This window comes from Cavia porcellus, unplaced genomic scaffold, assembly GCF_034190915.1.
Source record: "Cavia porcellus strain 051 isolate PalLab524CR breed Dunkin Hartley unplaced genomic scaffold, mCavPor4.1 scaffold_25, whole genome shotgun sequence".
In the NCBI taxonomy this organism is placed as follows: domain Eukaryota; kingdom Metazoa; phylum Chordata; class Mammalia; order Rodentia; family Caviidae; genus Cavia; species Cavia porcellus.
The window spans coordinates 42785557-42808761 of record NW_026947508.1 but is presented as its reverse complement, the minus strand read 5'-3'; the positions used below and the strand labels follow the sequence as shown (position 1 = coordinate 42808761).

General features: G+C 32.2%; 2 protein-coding genes across 11 annotated transcripts in view; one reads left to right on the top strand and one right to left on the bottom strand.

The window, feature by feature from the left end:
• Nucleotides 1-23205, bottom strand: part of LOC100722197 (sodium/glucose cotransporter 4) — a 239976-nt gene that overhangs the window by 27596 nt on the left and 189175 nt on the right. For 5 of the 6 annotated variants that reach the window (XR_010043175.1, XR_010043179.1, XR_010043180.1 and 2 more), the window contains one exon: nucleotides 7600-7737. The exons of the other annotated variant lie outside the window; for it this stretch is intronic. The gene's annotated coding sequence lies outside the window, so the exon portion shown is untranslated. The remainder of the gene's footprint in view (nucleotides 1-7599; nucleotides 7738-23205) is intronic. 6 annotated transcript variants of the gene reach the window in all.
• Spata6 (spermatogenesis associated 6) overlaps nucleotides 1-23205 on the top strand; it is a 149715-nt gene that overhangs the window by 84595 nt on the left and 41915 nt on the right. For 2 of the 5 annotated variants that reach the window (XM_063236467.1, XM_063236471.1), the window contains 2 exons: nucleotides 1525-1712; nucleotides 6121-6220. In XM_063236467.1, coding sequence (XP_063092537.1) covers nucleotides 1525-1712; nucleotides 6121-6220 — 288 coding nt within the window. The remainder of the gene's footprint in view (nucleotides 1-1524; nucleotides 1713-6120; nucleotides 6221-23205) is intronic. The other 3 variants (XM_063236470.1, XM_063236468.1, XM_063236469.1) reach the window with 3 other exon arrangements.

The following is a 23205-nucleotide window of genomic DNA, read 5'->3' as shown; positions in this document are numbered from 1 at the left end:
AACACTGTTTTGTTGAGAATCAGTTTTCGACATGCTTTTCTGAGGGGACAGACAGTATTTAAACCACAGTGGAAGCATTCGACCCCATTATTTTTCTCTTTGCCTTGAAATACATTTTGTACTGACTTCCAAAGGCTCACATTCTCTGATTTTCTCCTGTATTCCCAGCCACTCCTCAGTCTGATGTTTCCTTCTCATCTTCCTATCCTCTTAATTCCCCCCATTCTATTTTCTCCCTCCTGTTTACTCATTTCTTTGTTGATATCACTTACTGTCTTATCTTAAAATACCATTTAGACTCTCCTAGAGTCATATGTCCCAAATGACTCTCCTAATATCTTAACTTTTCAACTTTTCTAGTTGGAAGGGTAGATATATCTAATTCACAAAAATCCTTCCAGCTGATTAGGCCAAAAATTATGGTATCATCGTTGACATCCAGTCTCATTAGCACAGCCTGTTAGCTCTGACTTTCAAATGCACTCTGAGTTTGGTCACCTTTCATCTTGGATGTTATCATTCTGGTTCAAGCCAGCATCCTTTTCCAGGATTTGTTATAATAATTTTCTATCTGATCTCCCTGCTTCTGCCCTTCATTCCTGTATAGACCACCCTTGACATAGCAGCCAGGGAGACAAAGAAGAGAAAGATAAAGAGTATATTTTTCTTTATTCAGAACAGAAACCTTTATTTTTAAAATTGATTTTATTGTATATATAATCTCACATTCATCACAGGTAATTTGTTCCTGTGCATAATATATCTTGATTCTAGCTAGGCATTGTGGCATATGCCTATAATCCCAGCATTTAGGAATGCTGAACTCAATTGCCTTGAGTTCATGACCAGCATGGCCTACACAGTACACAGTGCAAGGGCAGCCTGGGACTATAAAGTAAAACTGTGTGTGTATGTGTGTGTGTGTGTGTGTGTGTGTGTGTGTGTGTGTGTGTACATATATATATTTGACATTCTTTATATTCTTCTCATTTACCTTGGTGCGTATGTATGTATGTTTTAAATCTGTTTACCCTTACTAGTTATAAATTTTACAGGACTATAAATTCCACAAGAGCAGGACTTTATTCATTTATCTCTCCTTATTTGTTACTTGGTTTTTCCCTAAAAAAATGAAATAGTAAATGAATTCTAGATTAGAATTTCAATTAAGTTCTGTTTGACTTGAGAGCTAAACTAGGCTATCACTTAGTTTATGTGTGTACTTTATTTTATATGAACTCCTATAACAATCTCATACTTACTCAGAGGCTTTTAAATCAATAAAATTTGTAAATAAAATTAATAAATTCAGGTGTACTTAATAAGTAAACTTACAGTGGTAAGAATAACTACTCCCTTTTCAAGTTTATGTAACTATGGCATGTACTTGTTTTTTTACTTGTATGTTTGTATGTGTCAGGTGTGCATGTATGTATAATGTTACTACAAACAATATTACTATGTATTATGCTGATGCAAATTATGTTTTATATATATGAATGGAGATGTGATTCTCTTTTTAAGCAGGTCATCAGAACACCCCATGGAAGAGACTTTGATGACTCTTTGGAAAGGTGTGAAGAGTACTTGAGCCCAAGGTCATGTAGCAAGCCCCAGCACTCAGCAAGGACCCTACTCGTCCACTCAGCACCCTCGACTTTGCCGAAGCATTCTCAGAGCCCTGTGTTAAACAGAGCTTCGCTCAGGGAAAGGTAATGTGTGGTCTCTGTCTCTAAAAACCAGTCTTTTATTACCTTTAAAAATGGAAGGCAGCTCTTATGCATGTGAAGTGGGATTATTTTATAAAAGTACGGTGTAGTTCAGTTTTAAAGCTTAGATTGTTTTTGTTTGGAATATATTACATACCACACAGTTCTTCCTAGCCCCGTGCACAAGAAATGAGTTTTATTAACCAGATACGTTAATATGCCTTTCTTTAAACATAACTAATTAATGTAGTTAGTAAAAGTGAGAATTATAGTATGTGACAGTTTTAGTGGATATTGAATATAGACGTATCTTAAGTAAAGAAATCCATAATGGCAAACCTTTTGGAGACAAGCATGCAAGCTCTAAATCAAAACTAACTCACTTACCTCAAAAGGCCAATGAGCAGTTAAACCTGAATACTGAGGTTTTAGTTCAGAAAATACAACTCACACATAACCTCTTTTGTCTTAGAAGAAAAACAAATAACACATGTGCCATAGGTTTACTAGCATTGCACTAGATTATATTTTCCAGCTAGTAATAGTGATTTGTGCATTTCTATAGTGATGCCCATTTTTTTCTCAAATAATGTTTGCCTGACTCTTCCAGGAGAATCTTAATTATGTAAAAATTACGTCCTTCTGTTTAATAATGTTGTGATGATCAGTTTTTTGGTATAATTTTTATATGAAAGAAATAATTTCTATTCATATATTAAAAAATCAAAGGAAATTCCTCGTCTCTGCCACAGATGTTAATATAAAAATCAATGTTTGGTTATAAATTAGAATTAATTTTAGTTATTTAAAGATTAGAGAAATTTAAGAACCTGAAATACAACTTGGAAGTAGTCTGTCTTAGCAGATGTTAAAACATACCAAAGTAGACGCAAAATCCTATAGCATCTGAGGGCAATGAGACATAATTAACAAAGATTCAGTTAACTGTGAAAAGTATACTAAATGTTTAGCCCAAAACTGATGACTCAAACTAGAGTAGTTTGGCTTCTACACTAAACACCTTGTTACGGTACTTAGTATCATTTGAGAAATTTATTTCCTCATTAGCTTTGCAAGCTTTCAAAATGGATACATATGAAGTGTATACTGAGATACAGAATTTTTATTAACTTTGCTTCTGGTCCATTACAATCATGCATGACTAAGGGGATTACTGACTCACCGGCACTGGTGTGCACACATGTAGGCTCACACAGGTATACACACATAAACACATTAAAAATTCAAGAGGAGGTCTTGGAAAGGTTTTTCTGTTAAAGTATGGTAACTTGTGTCCTAAGAGGAGAGAAATTTCCTTAATTTACACAGCTGTTTAAATGTTCAGATCTGCATGGGTGCCACTTTCTGTTTACCTACTTTTAGAGTTATAGACCCTTGGGTTTTGTTGATTAGCTTGTCACACCTGTAGCTTTTCAAGAAATCTTTTTAACCTATATTTCTTGTATGCTTTAATAAATGTTGTTTTAATTTCTACTTTTTCACCTATATAACTCTCTGATTGTGAGTCTACTACTGTAGTACATTGTCGGTGTTATAGCTTTGTTACTTTATCCATGTGCACAATTTTGTTCTAGCTTTTGACTCCTATTCTTTCCTGGCTGAAAAATTCTTCATTGAGGCGATATTCAGAAATTCTGCATTAAGGATAAAGTTAGCTATCTATTTCCTTATATTTCAGTGCAGAGTTAATACAGTTGATAACAGCTTTTACATCTTATTTTCTTGCTGGATATGAAATATCTAAGTTTTTTGCTAAAATGAAATGATTGATTTTATATTAAAAGTTATCTATTTTGCCTATCACTTGAAAGGTTATTTTTCAGATAAAGGAGTATAGTGGTAATATAAGATCACCTAAATTAGTTAAAATTTTATTGTGTTCTCTAAATAACAGGCATGCTAACGTTGTTTAGTTTCCCTAAGATAGAAGCACCCTATTTTGAGTATATTTTCTAAAATATAATTTATCCTATAAATGAAAATAAAATGTCAAAACATTACTAGAAGTATAAATAAATATCTTACTCTTTTTAACACTGAGTACCTCATCTTTAAATATAAGACATTCTCTGATCTAGTATTTTTAGATCACTGCAGAGTATACTTGCAGAGTGTTTATACAACCCACTGAGTTCAGTAAACAATTTAAACTGATGTAATTTTATCCAAGTAAAATATTTTCTAAGGGTACAGTAAAGTACTAACTTCCAGATCATATCCATGAAAAAACAGATTTAAAAAAATTTTTTTTTTAAATTACAAAAAAAAGATTAAGATAAAAGAGGACATAACAAAACAGTCAGAACAGAACAGTTTAAGCAACATAGTGTTTCACTGCAAGACAGTCTGACATAACAGTAGCTACCATAGTGTCTCTTTCCTTGAAATAATTGAGTATACCTTCATATACTATAGTGTCATAAAAAGACAATGTAAAACCATTCAAGAGAATATAAGTATTACAGGGTATTTAGAATCAACTAACAAAATGAATAAAGGTTACTATATTGTCTCCTTGTCCATAAAATATTATGTTTATACTATCATATATAATAAAATCCAGTAAGATACAACATGATAAAACCAATGGAGACAGAAGGACAAAAGCTTGGTGGGACTTCAAAACAAGATGCCATTAAATCATCACTAAATTTTTAAAAAATTTTATCAGTAGCTTTATACAGATTAATTTTTTTAGGACTGAGTCAGGTTGGCTTCAAATGCACAGTGATCCTCCTGCCTCAGCCTCCAAGTACTAGGATTACAGGTGTGCACCACCATGCCTAGCTAACAAATTAAGTTTTTATTATAGTAAAGGTGCTTTTCGCTTTGAGTCAGTTTAAAAAATACTGCCCGGTGTGGTGGTGCATGCCTGTATCCCAGCACTCAGGAGGCTGAGGCAGTAGGGTTGTTGTGGGTTTGGGGCCAGTCTGGGCTACGTAATGAGTTGAGGTCCAACTTGGATTATATAACAATACTTTTTCTCAACAAACTAACAAAACAAAAGAAAAACTCTTAAGTACCAAACCAATAAAAGAGTTTTAATTTTGGTTGTATTTAAGAGTACTTTTTTTCTTGAATCATAAATTGTAATACATATTATGATTTAAAATTTATATTAGACTTTATGAGTGTGACTGTTAGGCTTAAAAATATTACCATATGTAATTAACAAGGGCTGATGCTCTTTTGAATTATGCTGAAAGTTATGATTCTTGTAAAAGGAGTTAAAGATTGGTAAGTAAACATTACTTGTATCACACACAGACTAGTGAATCCCCTAATGGTATCACTGAAGGGATTTATTGGAGCTGCATGGCTGGACCTTAGATTTCCAAGGTGTGCTGCATACATTGCAAATAACAGACCTTCCCGCCTTTGTATGGACACAGTGTAACCTATTTTGGCACATGTAGGAGATTAAGTTTTAGATACAACTGATTTTCCTTTGTTTATTATGTTCTTTAGATTATATAAACCACTTATTCTGCTGAATAATTTATACAGTGTTTAACAAATTAGCATTGTAAATTTGTGAGAACAAATTCAGAGAAAAAGAAAAGATTATGTAGTTTTAGCATTTTATCTACTTCTTTCTAAAGGAATTATTAATAACACTTTGCATCAATGCATTGTAGTTGTGTAATCTGAAAATTTTCATTATTACTTGTGTAAAATAGCATAAATTATAGTAATACCAGTTTTGAACTTAGAAAGGACAAAATAAAGAAAACTGGATGCTTTATTTCTACTGTGAGGTCTTTAATTCCAACTTTCAGATTATAATAAAATTATAATTTTCTTAGCTACATTTAAATTTTTCTTTTTTTTCATACATAGTTCTCTAATAACAGACTATAGACAGATGTTGTCACCTGTATTCTAAAAGTATAAGAACATGATTAGACTCTAATATTATATACATTTTATTCCACTTTATAAAATTAATAATTTTAAAAATATGGGTAAAGGTATTTTTTCCATATAGTTTAAGAGAGTTTCATCAAATTGTTAGACAGTAAAAACAAATGTTAAACATATTATACATGGAATTATGCCAGTATGAAAATCTGTGTCATGATCAGGGATAAATAGTTGCATATGGAAATCATTTGAATGATCAGCATATAGGTATATATACAAGTCCCAAACGCATGTCCACTTAATTATTAAAACTATTTGTTGAGCATGTAGTAACTTAATACCGTAGCTGAGAGTCAGTACTTAACTTTATGTCCTTCCCTTATCTTTGATCAATGGAAGAAAAATGTTATTTTAGATTTAGTTTATTATTTAGGGATGAAAATGACTTTTTATATTTGGCAATTTGGAAAAATTTGTGTTTCTTGCCTTCTGTCTACAAGTTACTTTTGGTTTTTTTTGCCCACAGATTCCATTCTGATTGGTGTTCACCTTCAAACTGTGAGGAGATTCATGACCGGGTAAAAAATGTCTTGAAATCACATCAGGCTCATCCAAGACATTTATATGTTAGTTTCCAAAATTTTTCTCTTGAAGAGTTTTTACTAATAGGGCAGGAAAACCACTTGAGATATTTAAAACTTGCAATATTTAGTCACTGGGAAGAAAATAGAATCCTCTACTTAAAGGGAGTCAGTGTTTTGCTATAAAGAATACACCTCTTTTCCTGCTTGTCCTAAATCATGTAAAATGTTGCCATTGACCATCTGAAATATAAACAGTGTTAGATAATTATCTTTTAAAGATCCAGTAAATCGTAATTTCACTATGATTATTTCAGTCTTCAAAATATGGAAACTCTTGCAATTTAATATAAATAATTCTATTTGCTACAAGTTGATTTGATTCAAAATGATAAAATGGGGAAGAGAGTGAGATATTTTGAAGAAATTTCCCAGTTGACTTATATATTAATTAAATACTCAAAAGAGTAAAAGAGCAGGTCAAAATTACCAGGTTTAATATTAGAGAACATCAATTATAGAACATTTTCTAAAATAACGTAAAAAACATTTACTGGTGTGACTACTGGGAAATAAGGAACAATATATTCTTTTTTGTATTTGATTTATTTTTTCATTTAATAGTTTAAAAACTTTTTTCATCAATGTCATATTGATCACTAAACTTAGTTCTGGGGATATAACTGAATTATGTGAACCTAGGACTCGTTTTTTTTAATTTCAAATTTCCGTAGGCAAACTACTTTTAAAATTAAACTTGAAATATAACATATATTTTTTTTAAGAAGAGGGGTACTGACAGTTTTGAACAGAATTGTAACACATGAATTACGTGGTTTCGATTAGCAGACTGTTTTGAGTTGTTAGATATGGCCAGTAAGAATTCACTCCGGAAGCTGTCGGTCTCATTGCGTGGTGATGCAGAGGAAGAGGCGCAGATGAGCAATCCCTTGAGCCATTTATGGGACTTTAAAACTTGTAAATGTAGGTAGAATAGAAGGCTGGTTTTAATAGGAAGAAATGAATAACAAAACTTGGAAAGCTAGGAACCAGAGCTCATTTTTGTGAAGAAGCTAGTAGCTTCTATCTTGTAAATGAGAAGAAGCATGAGTACAGGGCAGGCAGCTAGAGATGCATGTGTGATCTTCACAATGGAACTGCTTGGGAAGCATCACTTACAAGTGGACAGAGAGCTGCTTAAGACCTCAGACTCTTAAGGGAGTGTGAACAGTGGAGGATAACCATGTGAGGACAAAGGGGACCTAAATAATCACTGATAAGAAGAGGGACAAGTGATAGAAAACTGCATTAGAGGAGTAGGAGAATTCTAGGATGGGATATTATACCGGAGAAGTCAAGGAAAGAGCTTTTTCCGGGTAAAAAAAATGGCCAGTAGTGGAGTCATGAAGTACAGTCAGTATTACCTGGGGTGGGAGGAGGGAATAGGCTCTTTGGTTAGGTTTCTGTGGAAGTTCTTAGGTGTGCTGGTTTCTTTTCCAGTTATGTGCTTTGTTGTATTAGTCACTTTCTTATGCTGGGTCAAAATACTTCACATCCACCACCTAAAGAGGAGGACAAGCTTATTTAGCTTCACAGTTCCAAAGTTTCAGTCCATTTTCTTAGGCCATGGCGGAAGGGCATAAAAGAACAAAAGTTGCTTCAGTCATGATGCCAGGAAGCAGAAGGAGAAGGGAAGATCCTGGACAGGAGATGCATCCTTCCAGGTTATGTCCCAGAGAACTGCCTCTTCTGAACAGGCCCCACCTCCTCACGGCAAGCAGCTGTGTCCCCTCCTGATTCAGTCACCTTCCGACAGGCCCAGCAGGGAGCCCATGAGACCTCTGGGGGTGTATCTCTTCCTGCCCGCCCACCTGCCTTTTCATTCCTTTTCCAATAGCTTTCCATGAGCACTATTCTGAGTTCTGATGAACACATCCCTTTTATATTCATTATTTTCATTTTGGTGAGCATTTTATAATTTTTGTCTATTTCTAGACTTCTGTGTTTTTTTCTGAAGGGTTTTTTGTTTTACATTTAAGTATGTGATGTCTTTGGGAATTATTTTTCTGTATAGTAATAGCTAGTTATCAAGTTTCAACAAAGGTTCAAGTATGATTACAGAACTGAAAGGTTTTGTTTTTTCTCCTTTTATCTTCATGTGATATATTTTGAAGTTATCTCACTGGACACCTATAATTATAGGCCATATTTTGAACTTTTTACCATGAAATGTCCTTCTTCATCTGTAGAAATATTTCTTTTTCACAGTATGTCTGGTATTAGGACAGCTAGAGAGTTTTCTTTTGGCTAAAAATATGCAGAGTATACATTTTTCTATTTTTTCTTTTTGCTTTGTATCATTGTATTTAAAGTGTATATCTGGTTGGTAGTACATGAGGCTTTGTTTGTTTGTTCCGGGAATCCAACTCAGGGCCTTGCACTTTTCAGGCAGGTGCTGTTGTCACTGAGCTTTATGTCCACAGCCCAAGTTCCTTTTTCAAGAATTAAAATCCAGTACTTTTGTGGTTTCCCTTTAGCTTAAGCACAGTTTAAATAATTCATTTTCCTTTTCTTTAGCTTAATCATTTTTTAACCACTGTATTATTGTTCTCTATCAAGCTCAATATGCATATGACAAATTATATTTTTGACTACTACTCTGAAGATATTGGGGCATGAAAAGATTTTATACTTTTTAATCTACTTTTTTGCATATTTTTTCATTTTATTTCTGCCTGTATAAAACACACAAGAAGTTATCTTTGTTCATACAGTGACATTGTTGGTTATTGATATTTGATATTTACCCTTTTCTTGATTCTTCCCTGTAATTCTGTTTTCTTCTGGAATCTGATCATTTTTTGTTTTCCTGGAGAAAGTCATTTTACTGCCTCACTTCTTATCAGTTTCTGGATATGAATTCTGGTTTTGTTTTGCTTTTCTTTATGAAGAATGTTTTTATTGGATATAGAATTCTAGATTGGTAGTTATGTTCATTGGTATTTTAAAGAAACCTCCATTCTCTCCTGGCTTCTTTGGTGTCTGTTAAAAAGTTAATTAATTCTTTTTAAGAAATGTAGCCCCACATTATTGCCTTTAAAATTTATTCTCCTTATGCTTAGTAGTTTTAATATGATACTGTTAGGTGTGGTTTATCTTGAATTAGTTCTCCATTTGAAGTTTGCAGAACTTAATGTCTTTCATCTGTTTCAGAAAACCTTAAGCAATTGTTTCTTTCAGATTTGCTTTTGTACCAGTATGTGTTTGCCCTCATTTGGGAACTTCAAATTATATGTGAGATCTTTAGATTATGTCTCATATGTATCTTACACTTATATTTATTTATGTGTTTCAATCTTGTTTTCTTGCATATTTGGATATTTTTAAAATGTTTTTCTAGTGTGCTAGTCCTATTGTCCATGTTTCTGTTTATTAAAACCATTTGAAATGGACCAACTCCTTCAGAGACATAAACTACATTATAAACTTAAGAAAAGATAATGTAAATATTGTATATATATTTAAGAAATTGATTTTATAGTTAGAATCTTCAAAAAAGAAAGGAAGTGAAGGAAGGGAGGAAGGAAGGAAGGAAAGAAGGAAGCAAGGAAGGAAAGAAAAGAGAGAAAGAAAAAGCAAGCAAGCAAGCAAGCAAGCTCTAAGCCCAGATGGTTTCTCTGATGAATTGTCCCAAAATTTAAAGTAAAACATTATCAATCTTGGACATTCCTGAAAACAGAAGAACTTCCTAAGTCATTTTCTTTGGGCAATGTGTATATGGATGCTAAAACCAAATGATTATTTATAAGCAAGTATATATCATGAACATATACACAGAAATCATTGAAAATTCACTATAAAACCAAACACAGTATTATATAAAAATTAAAAATGTATTATAACTGAAGGGACTTCTTCCAAAAATGCAAAGTAGTTTCATTCTGTTAACAGATTAAATAAGAAAAAGCTATTTCTTCTCTATATAGTTTCAATAGATCATGAAAAGGCATCCAATAAAATTTTATTGTATTCATGATATTCTCAGTAAAGTAGAAATAGATCTTCTTTTGAGCATCTATAAAATATACAGTTAAATTACTTTTATAAATAAAAGAATGAGCTTTTAATTGACACAGGAAGATGAATGTCAAAATAAAGTTGATAAATGAAAGATCTAGGTTCCTAAAGTTGTACAATGATGTTATTTATATAATATTAAAATAGTAGGGGCTGGGGATTTAGCTCAGCAGCATAAGCGCCTGCCTTGCAAGCAGGCAGTCGTGAGTTCAATCCCCGGTACCAATAAAAACAAAAAAGACAAAAAAAAAAAAAAAAAAGTAAAAGTTGGAGTTTACTGTAGAAGAAACCAGCCTTATAAGAAATGTAAACCTCAAGCATCATATGGAACCCAAAGAATTAATGAAGGTTACAATAAATTTAATGATATTCAAAATCTAATATATATATCTTTAACTTATTGAATAATTTTAGAATATGATGTTTTATTAGACGCAGTAAGACTAAAGACAGAACTATATAACAAATATATTGTAGTTTAGGTTTAGCAAGCTTCTTCTGTAAAGAGCTAGATAGTAGATATTTGTGATATTTTTAGACCGTTGGGCTCCTATTTTGTAGTTTTAACAAAATAATATGTAAAAACATTGGAATTACTTCCAATAAAATTTACATACACTAAAATATGAATTTTATGTAATTTTCATATGCATTTCATGTAATCTTTTCCTTTTTTCTCCCATATATTTAAAAATATAACAAATATTCTTAACTCTTAGGCCATTCCAAAGCAGGGTGAAGACCACATTGTTTTTGGAATCTATAGGCTGATTGTCCTTCCTTTAGATGATAAATCTGTTTTATTCAGATATATGAACTAGCAATTCTGAAGTTACATTTCATGTATGTCAGAACTGAAACAAACAGATTGCTCATTATCAGAAATGGAAATTAGAAGGAAGAATGTTAAAGGCTAAGATTAGCTCTGTAATATTAGATTGGTGCTAGGGATGTAGCTCAGGGGCACAGCACCTACCTGGCAAGCATGAGGTCCTGAGTTCAATTCTTAGTACAAAAAAAAAAATTAGATTGGAATATAAGATAATATTTTAAATTTGTGTTTGCTTTAAATATGTATATATATACAGATTGTTTCTTAAATGTAGATATACATATATACAGATTAGTACAGACACATATTCCCAGTTTTACAGTGACAGCCCAATAACAATATCTTTTTTTCCTTAGAATTCTGAAATTTAGTGAGTTTTTAAATTTTTAAATTTTTGATTTATTTATATATGTTTACCATACATGCAGAGAGTTGGACCTGTACATAAATACATAATTATTTCATATCCCATATTCCATCTCTTCGTCACATCTCCCTCCATATCTTTGTCCCCTTCCATTTGTAAAAATCTGCCTTTCTGTTTTCTATTATCTGTATTTCATATTGCTATTTAACTTACTTATACTTTGGGTTATACTAACACTAACCATGCATATTGAAGCTTGCGGGTCTCATTTATTTCACTTACCGTTATGGTCTCAAGATATATTCATTTTCCTGTAAATGACTCAAATCTATCCTTACTTATACCAGATTAGTGCTCCTTTGTGTATAAGTACCAGCTCTTCTTTATTCATTCATCTGTTGATGGACATATACATAGGTTGCTTCCAAGATTTATGTTTTATGACTTGTGCTCCTATAAACATGAATGTGCATGTACTCTTGTCATATGGTGTCTTTGATTCCATAAGATACCTAAAGGAGATATAGCTGACTTGAATTTCTATGTACAGTTTTTTGAGGAATATTGATTTCTATAAAGATTGTATGAGTTTTCATTCTCACCAATTTGTAAATGGATTCTTTTCCCCACAACCTTGCCAAGGCCAGTATTTGTCATTTTTTGAGTTCTTAATGATAGTCATTCTTTCTGGAGTAAGATGAAATCTCAGTGTTGTTTTAATTTGCATTTATCTAATGGCTAGAGGTTTCAAACATATTTTTATATGTTATTACCATTTTTACTTCTTTTGAAAAAGTGTGTGTTCATTTCAGTTGCCATTTTTGGATTAGAGTATTTTATTTTGGAGTATCAAATTTTTTGACTTCTTTATATATTCAGATATTGGTTCTCTATTCAAGGTCTAGGTGGCAAAAATATTGTCTCTCAACTCTGTTAGTTGTTTTCTTTTCTGTTTGGAAGATTTCTAATGCAGTATAATACCATATGTTGATTTGTTATGTTATTTCTTGTGCCATTGGAATATTGTTCAGATAGCCCTTGCTTTTGACTGTCTTTAAGAGTTTTACCTGTTTTATGTTTTATAAGATTGTGTTTATGTTTTAATAATTAGATTCTTGATCCATTTTGATTTTAGCTTAGTACATGTCGAGAGACATGGGTCTAGATTGAGTCTTCTGTACGTATATAACCATTTTTGCAGCATCTTTTTTTTTTTTTAAAGATGCTTTCTTCCAACATATACTTTTAACCCCTCTCTCAAAACATCAGATGGTCAAGTGTGGCTAGGTTGTCCTTATATCCTCTATTGTTGATCCATATGTCTTTCTCTTATTAATACAATTTCAAATCCGGAATTATAGTGTCTCTTGCTTTGCTCTTGTTGTCCTGAATTGCTTTTGGAATACTGACTCTCTTCTGGCTCCATGTAAATTTTTAGGGTGGGTTTTGTTTTTTCTAGTTCTCTGAGGAATGTCTTTGGTGTCTTGATTCAGATTGCATTAAATCTATCTAAATGAAAGTATGGCATATTGATTGAGATTCCATTAAATCCATCTAATTAGAAGTATAGTATATTGATTGAGATGGCATTGAGTCTGTCCAAATGGAAGTATAGCCTTTTTTATAATATTGGTTCTGCCTATCCAAGAATAGGGAAATCTTTTCATTTTGTGATGTCTTCTTTAATCTCCTTTTTCACAATACTATAGTTTTTTTTTAATAGAGTTCTTTCACCTACTTTGTAGATTAACTCCTGAGTATTTAATTTTCTTGATGCTACTATGAATGGGACTGCTTTCTTAATTCTTTCTCAGAGGTTTTATTATGGCTGTATAGAAACATCACTGATTTTCGTTTGTTGATTTCCTTTGATGCTACCTTTCTGAATTTGTTCCTTAGTTCTGGAGTTTTTAAAGTTTTCTATAGAAAGAATTGTGTTATCTGAGAATAAGAATAATTTTGTTTCCTACTTTCATATATATTTCCTTTTTTATTTTGTTATCTTGCCTGACTTCACTGGCTAAACTTTGAGTATTATATTGTACAAGTTGTGATGGTGGACATTCTTGTCTTGTTTTTGATTTCTGAAGGAAAGCCTTCAATTTTCCCCCATTTTATATGATGGGAATAGGTTTGTCATAAATGACTTTTATCACATAGAGATAAGGTCCTTCTATATTTTCAGATTTTTTTCATAAATCAATGTGGAATTTCATCAGAGGCTTTTTCTACACTATCAAGATGATCATGTGATTGTTATCCTTGCTTTTATTTATGTGCTATATTACATTTATTGATTTGCATATGTTGAACCATCCTAGCATTCCTGGGATAAAGCCTACTTGGTTATGATATATGATTTCTTAAATTATTTGTTGCATTCTCTTTGCTAGTGTATTATTAAGAATCTTAAATTTAAAGTTTATTAAAGAAATCAGCCTACAGTTCTCTTTTTGTTGAGTCCTTATCTGGTTTTAAAAATCAAAGTAATGCTAGTGTCCAGGAATGAGTTTGACAAGGTTCCTTTCCTTTTGATTTCATTAAAGAGGTTGAGGAGTATCAGTGTTAGATCCTCCCTGAAGACTTTTTGTTTGTTTGTTTGTTAGAATTTAGAGTTGAATCCGTGAGGGGCTTTCCCTGATTGGTGGTTTTTATTGCCTCAATTTCACTGCTTATTCCTGGATTTTTCAGAGTTTTTGTGTCATCTTGATTCAGCTTTTATAATGTATATTTATCTATGAACCTATTCATCTATATTCCACAATTTTTTAGAGACAGGGTTTGAAGCAGTTACTAATAATGCTCAATTTGGGTGATACGCCTTTTAAAAATGAGATTGACTAAAAGTTTGTCTGTTTTATTCTTTCAAAGAACCAGCTCCTCAATTCATTATTTATTTGTATTGTTAGCTTTTTAATCTCATTATTTCTGCTCTGATCTTTATGGTTTCTTTCCTTGTAGTATCTTTGGATTTTGGATTGTTCTTGTCTTTTTAGAGCCTTGAGATGCAATAGGTTATTTCTTTGGGCTCCTTCCCATACACGGAGAATAATAATGTTGCTCAACTTGGCTTATACTGAATTGTAGTCTCAGTTTCTTCCAAGAGCAACCTAAGAACAAGCTCTTAAAATTAGTCATATTTTTCTGTATTTACTTATTCAAATATTATTTATTGAGAATTTTTACCTAGTATCTGCATGCTCTTTACCTTGCACAGAGTAACACATTAGAGATATTTCACAAAATCAAATTTTCTTGCCATAAGTAATTTATGTAACCAAATATAAAAAATAGTGAATAGAAACTCATACAGGCATACAAAAGTATTTAAGTATATGAAAAAACATAAGCAGGTACTGTCATTTGTCTTTTCTTCCTTTTTTTTTTTTTGGACTAGGGATTGACCTCATGACCTTGGGCTTACCAGACAAATCACTGAACTAAATCCTCAGCTGTCATTTGTCTTCTAACGAAACACTGAAATTGATTCATAAGAATAATAACTATTAATGTTTCCTATATGATAAACCTTGAGTATGTAGTCCTTCCAATAATCTTATCAAATAAGCACTATTAAGAAGCAAATAGTATTTTAAAGATGAGATTGAGGTTCAAAGAACTTAAGCTGCTAAGTCATGTAAAAACTTTAGATGACTGTAGCTAGTATTTAAATTATTTTATATTCTTAGATTTTTTTTTTTTTTTTTTTTGTGGTACTGAGAATCAAACTCAGGGCCTTGTGCATGTCAAGAAAGCACTCTACCATAGAGGTACATCCCCACCTCTATATATGTATCTTAACCATTAACTTGTTCAGAGATAAACAAAAAGTGTAGCCACTTTTCTAAGTCTGGTGATACATCTAAACGTAAGCATAAACATGAGATCCATGGAAATGTAGATGTTTAGAAACAAAAAAGAAAGCACTAATAGGCACTTTACCCCTTGAACAAGGTCAGCTTTGAAGACTTCATAGATAAAAGTATCTCATATGTGTACATACTTTGGGTATCGCCTTTTTTTGTTTTACCTTTTTAAATATCAACCTCTTATAGTACAGTGGAAAAGTCCTAGAAGACTTTTACGTATAATTAAATATCTGATTACTATAGGGGATAGTAAAACATATTGTGTCAGAAGTGAGAATGTCATTTAAAAATGAAAAGAACCCATTTTGAACAAGATAATGGAAATTAATAGTTTCTTCTGAAAGTAAAACTCAAGAAAAAACAAGGAGCAAACACCAAACATTTTGATTTATACATTTATTTAAGAAAATGAAAGTATTATAAAAGCAAATGATTTCAACAAAGTTCCTTTTACAATCACATCTAAATGTCAGGCTCTGTTACCTTTTACCAGAATGAAGAGAGTTCATGTGACTCAATTATTATTGGCCTACTCTGCCTAGAAATGCATATTTCTTTACATAGAACTCATTCAGTTAAAGCAAAGTTTTCGTTGGTCCAGATCATGGAAGACCCAAGTCAGAAGTTTAGACTTTATTCTAGAATCTAGTAGTCATGAAGTCAAAAGTACTGAAGAGTTCAGATAGTAGTTATATACTGAGGCCAGTGGAGAAAATATGTAACTGCAGAGGAATAAGCTACTAGCTCTAATTAATTGTTTTGTAAAACAGGTACAGTGGTGCCAGATCTTGCAGTTAATTTTAAAAGTACCAGTTTTTATATGTTTTTTGTTTTGTTTTGAGACAGGTTGTACGCTGGCCTTGAACTTGTGGCAGTCCTCCTCCCACAGCCTCCAGAGTGCTGGGCTTACAGGGAGTATGCACTGCCATACACAGCTGTCTAGTTTTGTTGTCAAGTAATTCAGTTTAAAAACATACAACATTTTGTGGTTCAAAGCAAAGAACATACAACAGCTGATATCCTCTCTGCAAAGTAGAGAACTACTGAGATGTCTAAGGTGTATCATTAATGTTTTTCTTTAACAAAATTTATTTGATAACATTATGTAGTCAGTTGGCTTGATGAAAGAATAAGAATTGGGAGTGAGATTTACCAAGATAATACAAGAATAAATGAGAAAGACTACATGATTTGCGAGGGACATGCTATATTTTAGGCTTTACTATCTTGAGGTTGGTTAGTACATTTAGCTGACATTCATTGAATTGCTATTGTATGTTATATACTACAATAAGTACTGTTTTTTTCCAGGTTCTGCAACCACTCCTTGCCCAAGTTATCTGTTTCCTTATACAGGTTTCTTATAAGTATTTATATGGTTAATGCATGTAACTTGCTTCGAATGGCACATAAAAAATGTTTAATTAACATTATTCTTTACGTTTCAGAATAGTAAAACAGAATTTTTTTGGTAAGCATCAGAGATGTCAGTCTCATCAGGGATTTATGAAATTTATTTAAGAGAAAACAACTTGTGGGTATATTAGCTCTGTTTCCTGTGTTTTTCTTCTACAATATTAAATTTTGCTCCATATAATTTCTTTCTTTGTTGATTAATTTGCCATTTTTATTTTACAAACTTTTGGTAGTTACTTATAGCATTAACTTTTAGGCTTTCTTCTAATATATGCATTTATTTATAGTTCTGGATTTCCTTCTAAGAAGGCCATTGGCTATATCCCACAAATTTTAATGTTAGTTTTGTTAAAAACATTTGGTTAAAAATATTTTGCCATTTCAATTTTAGGTTTTCCTTTTACCCTTAGAGTACGTGAAAGTATATACATGAAAGTATATCGCCAGATTTCTTAAATCTTAGGGAGAAGAGTGATCTTCTTCTCTTCCTCCTCCTCCCCCTCCTCTTCTTTTACTTTGTTTCTTCATAGTTTAGCTTTGGAATATACACTTTGACTTTTCAGTCTTCTGAAATTTGTTGAGACTTCATTTATGGCCTACTTATTTTTGCTTTCATGAGAACTTTGATAAGTACTTAGCATCTAGGTCAGTTTTATTAATGTATTAATGTATATATTAATGTAGTGTTATGGATTAAAAACTGGTGGCCAACTTAACACCAGCTAAATTAAATCAGCATGGTGCTGAGTGTAGATGGCCCACCTGAGGAAAGTTGCCAGCATACATGGAGAGGTAGAGAAGACGAGTGAGGCCTTGTGAATTTCTTTAAGTGTTGCTGTTTTGAGCCATTGGTTCTAGAAGAACTTATGACTAGCTTCTCCAATATGAGTTCAACCATTATCATCAGAGGAGCTCAGGACCTTGTTGGTGAAAGTGGCTGTGGTTCACTTTGGGGAAACTCTGGTCCTTACATCAAGCATTGCTTCCTGGCTCTGTAGGGAAAGATGTGTGCTTTTTAATCCCAGGAAAAACTTGTTACACTGGCTTCCTGGCATGTACTCTACTGTTGTCATTGTCGGAGGAGCCCAGGACCTCTGTGTCTCTGAGGATGGCTGTGGTACTTTTTAGGGCAGTTCTATTTCATATTATGTGTGTGACTTCTTGGCTCCAGTGTAAAACGCTCAACCTACTTACAGCTCCTTCACCCGCAGGCATACTTTCTAGCTTCCACCACTGACCTTTGGGTCTTCCCAACACAGATTGTAAAATAGACTGGCGTGAGTCCTTTTCATGGGCGCTAGACCTCCAGTTGGACTCGTGAGAGGCACTGTTATGGGCTCTAGGTCTTCATCTGCCTCATGCAGGACATTGCTGTGGGATCCAGGCCCTTGGCTGAATAGTCTGAGTCTAGTGTTGTGGACAGATTTCTTACACTTTCTTATGTTTAACTCTGGGTGACCATCATAAAATAATATCATTTCCGTGTCTTGATTGTAATTGTTCTCCTCGCAATCCCTGACTACAACAGATACTTTGGTTTTTCTTTATCTTTACTCATGTTTTTTGTGTTTGACCTTTAAGAAACAAAATAGTGTTTTAAAATACCCTATTAAGATTTCTGCAGTTTAATTACTTTGTTCCAAAATTTTGCCCTTGTATGTTTTGGAGCTAAGTAGAAAGTATATAAATGTGAATTTTATCATCATTAAGTATCTTTATTTCTAGTGGGGTTTTTTTGGTTCTACTTTATTCCTATTATAACTAAAATACCTTTGAAGTGTTTTATAACAAATATCTTTTATCCTTATACTTTAACTTTTCTGTGTATATTTAAAGGAAATTTTTAATACTTGAGTTTTTTATACTACAAGGCAATTACTATGTTTTATTATAGTATTTGGTCTGCTCATATTTAATACACTTATTGATATGTTTAGGAGTAAATCTACTATTTCTGTTTATACTGCATGCTTTAAATTTGTTGCCCCTTCTATTTTCTTTCACATGAACTATATTATTTTCTTTTTCTGCCATATTAGTTCATGATAATATGCTGTTCAGTTTTTGCTTTAAATATTAAAATAGTAAAATTCCAGTTTTACTTTAAATATTAAAATATGTTCTAATTAAGATTTAATATAAATGAACATGTTAATTTTATTTATCTTATTACACTAAGGTGGTTTTTATACATTTTAAGCAGCACCATAAATTGTTATGTTTTGTATAGGCAATATTAATTTACATGCAACTGCATTTTACTGTATTACGACTTTTCATGTATCCTTATATCTCCAATCCCCCTCTATATGTAGGGACTTATATAATCATAAAACTTTTTAGTGTTTTCTTTAGTATAAATCTCCCAGAGATGAATGTGCCCAGGTTTACTTGTTTTCTTGGTCTGAAAATTTCTTTTGATTTTGGAAGATTTCTTTCTTGCTTATGGAATTCTAAGTTGGCGATTATTTTATTTTCTCTCTTTTTCATAATGAAGTTGATGCTTGGTTTTACTCTTTCTCCTTTGAACATATCATTTTAAACTTTAAAATCAACATGTCATTTAAACACAGAAAAGTGTATGACATACATACTGCTGGATGATGTTTCCTAAGGGAAATATTATTTAACCACCACTCCATCAGGGTATAAATCTAAATAGCTATCCCCGTAGTCCTTCATGTAGCCCTTGAAATCCCAATCCACCTTTACCTCTAAGAGTAATTTAGTATCCTAATTTTAATGGAAATTACTTTCTTACTTTTTAATAGTATTACCCCCAAGTGAGCATTTCTATTTGATTTTTTAATAATAAAATATACCCTTTAAGTTTCTGATAGTCCATCCCTTACTTTACAACTGTATTTCTCTCCTACATTTTCATTAGTTGAAAAAAATGGATCTTTTGTACTGTGGAGTTTCCCATAAGATTTTGCTGGTATCATTTCTATGATATAAATGTATTACATCGTCTGCAATATTTCCTTTAAATTGGGAGTGGGATCTAGAGATTAATCAAATTCATTTTTATTTCAAGAGTCATACCATGTCTTCTGTTGGCCAGCATATTATATCTGATTTCTCTCCACCCTCTATGCCACATTTCAATTGCATTTCTAAGATACACTAAGCAAACAAAAACATGCCAATGCAGAGTTTTACCTTTCAGATAAAAGCTGTTTGCATCATTGAAAGCTCAGTTATTGTCTTTGTCTTTTAAGACAATGTTAATGTATGATTTGTTTTTTCTAAACTAAAACCTCAGTCTTAGGTTTAATTACAGTGTTGATACTTGGTGATAAGTAAATGGGTTTTGGGTTACAGTTAGAGCACTTGGTCTCTAAAAGGTTCACCATCACCGGGCTACATGATAAAACACAAGTTCCTATCATGTTCTCTCTTAGGTCATTTATTCTTAGAGAAGTATTTTGTGCCTATATCTTGTCTGATATGCTTTCTTTGAGACTGTTATTTTGTTGCTTCTTTGGCCTTTTATTCCTCTTATAATTTATAAAATCTAACCTACTTATGATGATCTTTATGGATTTGTTGTTTTCTAAACATTTAGACAAAAATTTAGATTGATTGTTAAAATCACAACTCTTTGGGTTTTTATCAGTTGTTCCAAAATATGTAGCTTTAATGTCTATTTCCTGGCTTTCATTCACTTCCCATTTATATATAATTTTTCTTTCCATTTATTTAGTTCCCTGTTCAGTTTGGATTCTGTTCCAAGGTGGTTTATACTCAGTGTAAAACTTTTTGAAAAGCAATTTCAGTGTGTTAGTTTTGTGAATTAATGTTTCCCAGGCAGCTCCATCCCTGTCAGAATTTGGTGCAAACCTTTGTCCTCACAGTGAGAAGGACTTTCTTGCTTACAGTGGTTGCCCTTGGATTCACCCACTGAGCTTATTTTGTTTTTATATTTGTTTCAGACTTACCAGGTGTCAGATGCTCTATTGTTTTCTTGTTTTGTATCTACCAAGGTTGTCCCCATCTCCTCCTATTTGAGGATTCATAAGATCATTTTGGCTCTTCAGTTTTTATAAATACAGTCTTCATGATTTTCTTTTGGTATTGTTATTCTAGTTAGTTTGTATTTTTGTCTCAATATAATATACTTTAATCCTAAATAATACAGCGAAGTGAATGTTCACAAAGGAAACCTATATGTGAACAGCATTTAGGTCAAAGTTGTTATGTTAATGCCTCTAAGACCTCTTGTCTATCATTAGACTTCCCATAATTATAAAATATAACAAAATATAGGTTAGTTTTATGTGATTTAACATTCAAAATCAGGTAAAATTCTTTTATATCTAATTTGTTTCTCTGATGATGGTGTTTGTCATATGCATGTATTTCATTTTTACTGCTAAATAGTTGGAATTGTAGTTGCGTTATCCATATAGGCTGCTTCCAAGTCTTAGCTATTATGAACTGTGATGCTATAAACATAGATATGCACGTATCACTATAGTATGATGTCTTTAACTCTTATGGGATAATACCTAGAAAAGAAAAATGGGATTGAATGGAATTTCCAGTTTTAACTTTTGAACAGTCTCCATACTGATTTCATAGTAGTTGTACTAATTCACATTTGTGCCAAGTATGTAGTAGGGTTCCTTTCCCCCTTTAGCCTCAACAGTGTTTGTTGTTATTTGATTTCTTGATGATGGCTCTTCTTTCTGGGATAAGAGAGAATCTCAGTATTATTTTAATTTGCATTTCTCCAATGATGAGTGATGTTATTGAGTATTTTTTCATGTTTTTATTGGCCGTTTGTACTGATATGAAGCATCTGTGCTGCACTTGCACTTTTCATAGTTGGTACAGTTCTTTTTCTTAAGTTACTTATTCAATTTCATTGCCTGTTACTAGATTATTCAAATTTTTTTTAAAAAATCTTATTGGTTCACTTTTGGTATGTCAATTCATACGTATCTAGGAATCTATGCATTTCTGGTGTATTCTTCAATCACTGACATGTTGATTTGTACAATAGGTATTAATAATCTTTATGATTTTGGTGGTGTAATGTCAGTGTTTTTGTTTCCACTTGCATTAATTAAGATCTTTTCCCTCTTTTATTTGTTTTGTTTAGATTTCTAAGGGTTTATCTATTTCATTTATTCTTTTTAAGGAACAATTCCTTTGACTCATTGTTTCTTTGTACTGTTTTGTTGATCTCAATTTTATTAATTTTTTCTCTGATCTTTATAATTTTCTTCCTTTTCCTAGCTTTGGGTTTGCATTGTTCTTTTTTGTATAAGACCTTAAGGTGTATCATTAGGTTATTTATTTGGGCTTGCTCTCTTTTAGCAGTATGGGCATTCATAGCTATAAACTTCCTTTTTTTGGACTGTGTTTATCATGTATTATAAGTTCTCATATGCTGTTGTGGCATTGTCATTTAGTTCTAAAGACTCTTATTTATTCTTTGATTTCTTTTGTATACCATTGTTTATTTAATATATGGGAGTTTTATGTGATTTGATATTACTGGTTATTTTTTCCATCTGACAAATCTGTTTACATTCATTTTTCATCTTCCCTCATACCTGTTTGACAATAAAATATTTTTACCTTTAATCTTCCTTTAACTTGTAAGGTGCATATTTATTAGTTTACTCTTTCCTTAGTAGTTATTCTCAAAAGTAAATTGCATATTATCCTCTGTTTTATTTTTCTCATTGCTGCAACAAAGTATACAACACTCAAAAGAGAAAAGGTTTTTTTGTCTTACAGTTTGTAGAAGTTTCAGTCCATAATTGGCTGGCTCCAAGGCAGGGTGACACATGGCAGAGGGGCACCTGTTCATGGTGGCAGAAGACAGCAAAAGCAACAAGAAAGGGAGGAGACAAGCCCCTTTGTGGCCAGTTTATAAGGATTTGGGCAGTGCCAGTCCAACCAAAGGACTAAGCCATCATCATTCATCCTTAATCCCAGCACTGCACCATGAATCAATCATACACTGTAGATTTAATCACTTCTAAAAAAAAAAAACCCTATGATCGCATGAGGCTTTGAGAGGACATCTAGACACAAACTATCACATCCTATCTTATAGAATAAGATTTTTTTTTTTTACAGAGTAAGATTCTTTATCACTGGTTATGGCTAGAGTATCAAAATACATGCTCCACTTATGTACCAGTTTTCCCTCTAAAATTCTCACATCTAAATTCTACATATAATCAGATCTCCAGGACATCAGTACTATTGTTTTTATATAGTAATATCACTTGTATTTGCTGTGTATGTTTTTGATGCTTTTGTTGTTACATTATGTTTCATTTGGATAATTTTTATTTTATCTTGGAGATTTCCCTTTATTGCTTTTTAGCATAATGTTGACATTTTTTTCATTTTTGTTTTTCTCAACTATCTACTAAATTTATGGAGGAAATCTTTCCTCACAAATTATAGGTGCGTTATGTTGGCTGTTGTGTTTCTTCCCGTATTT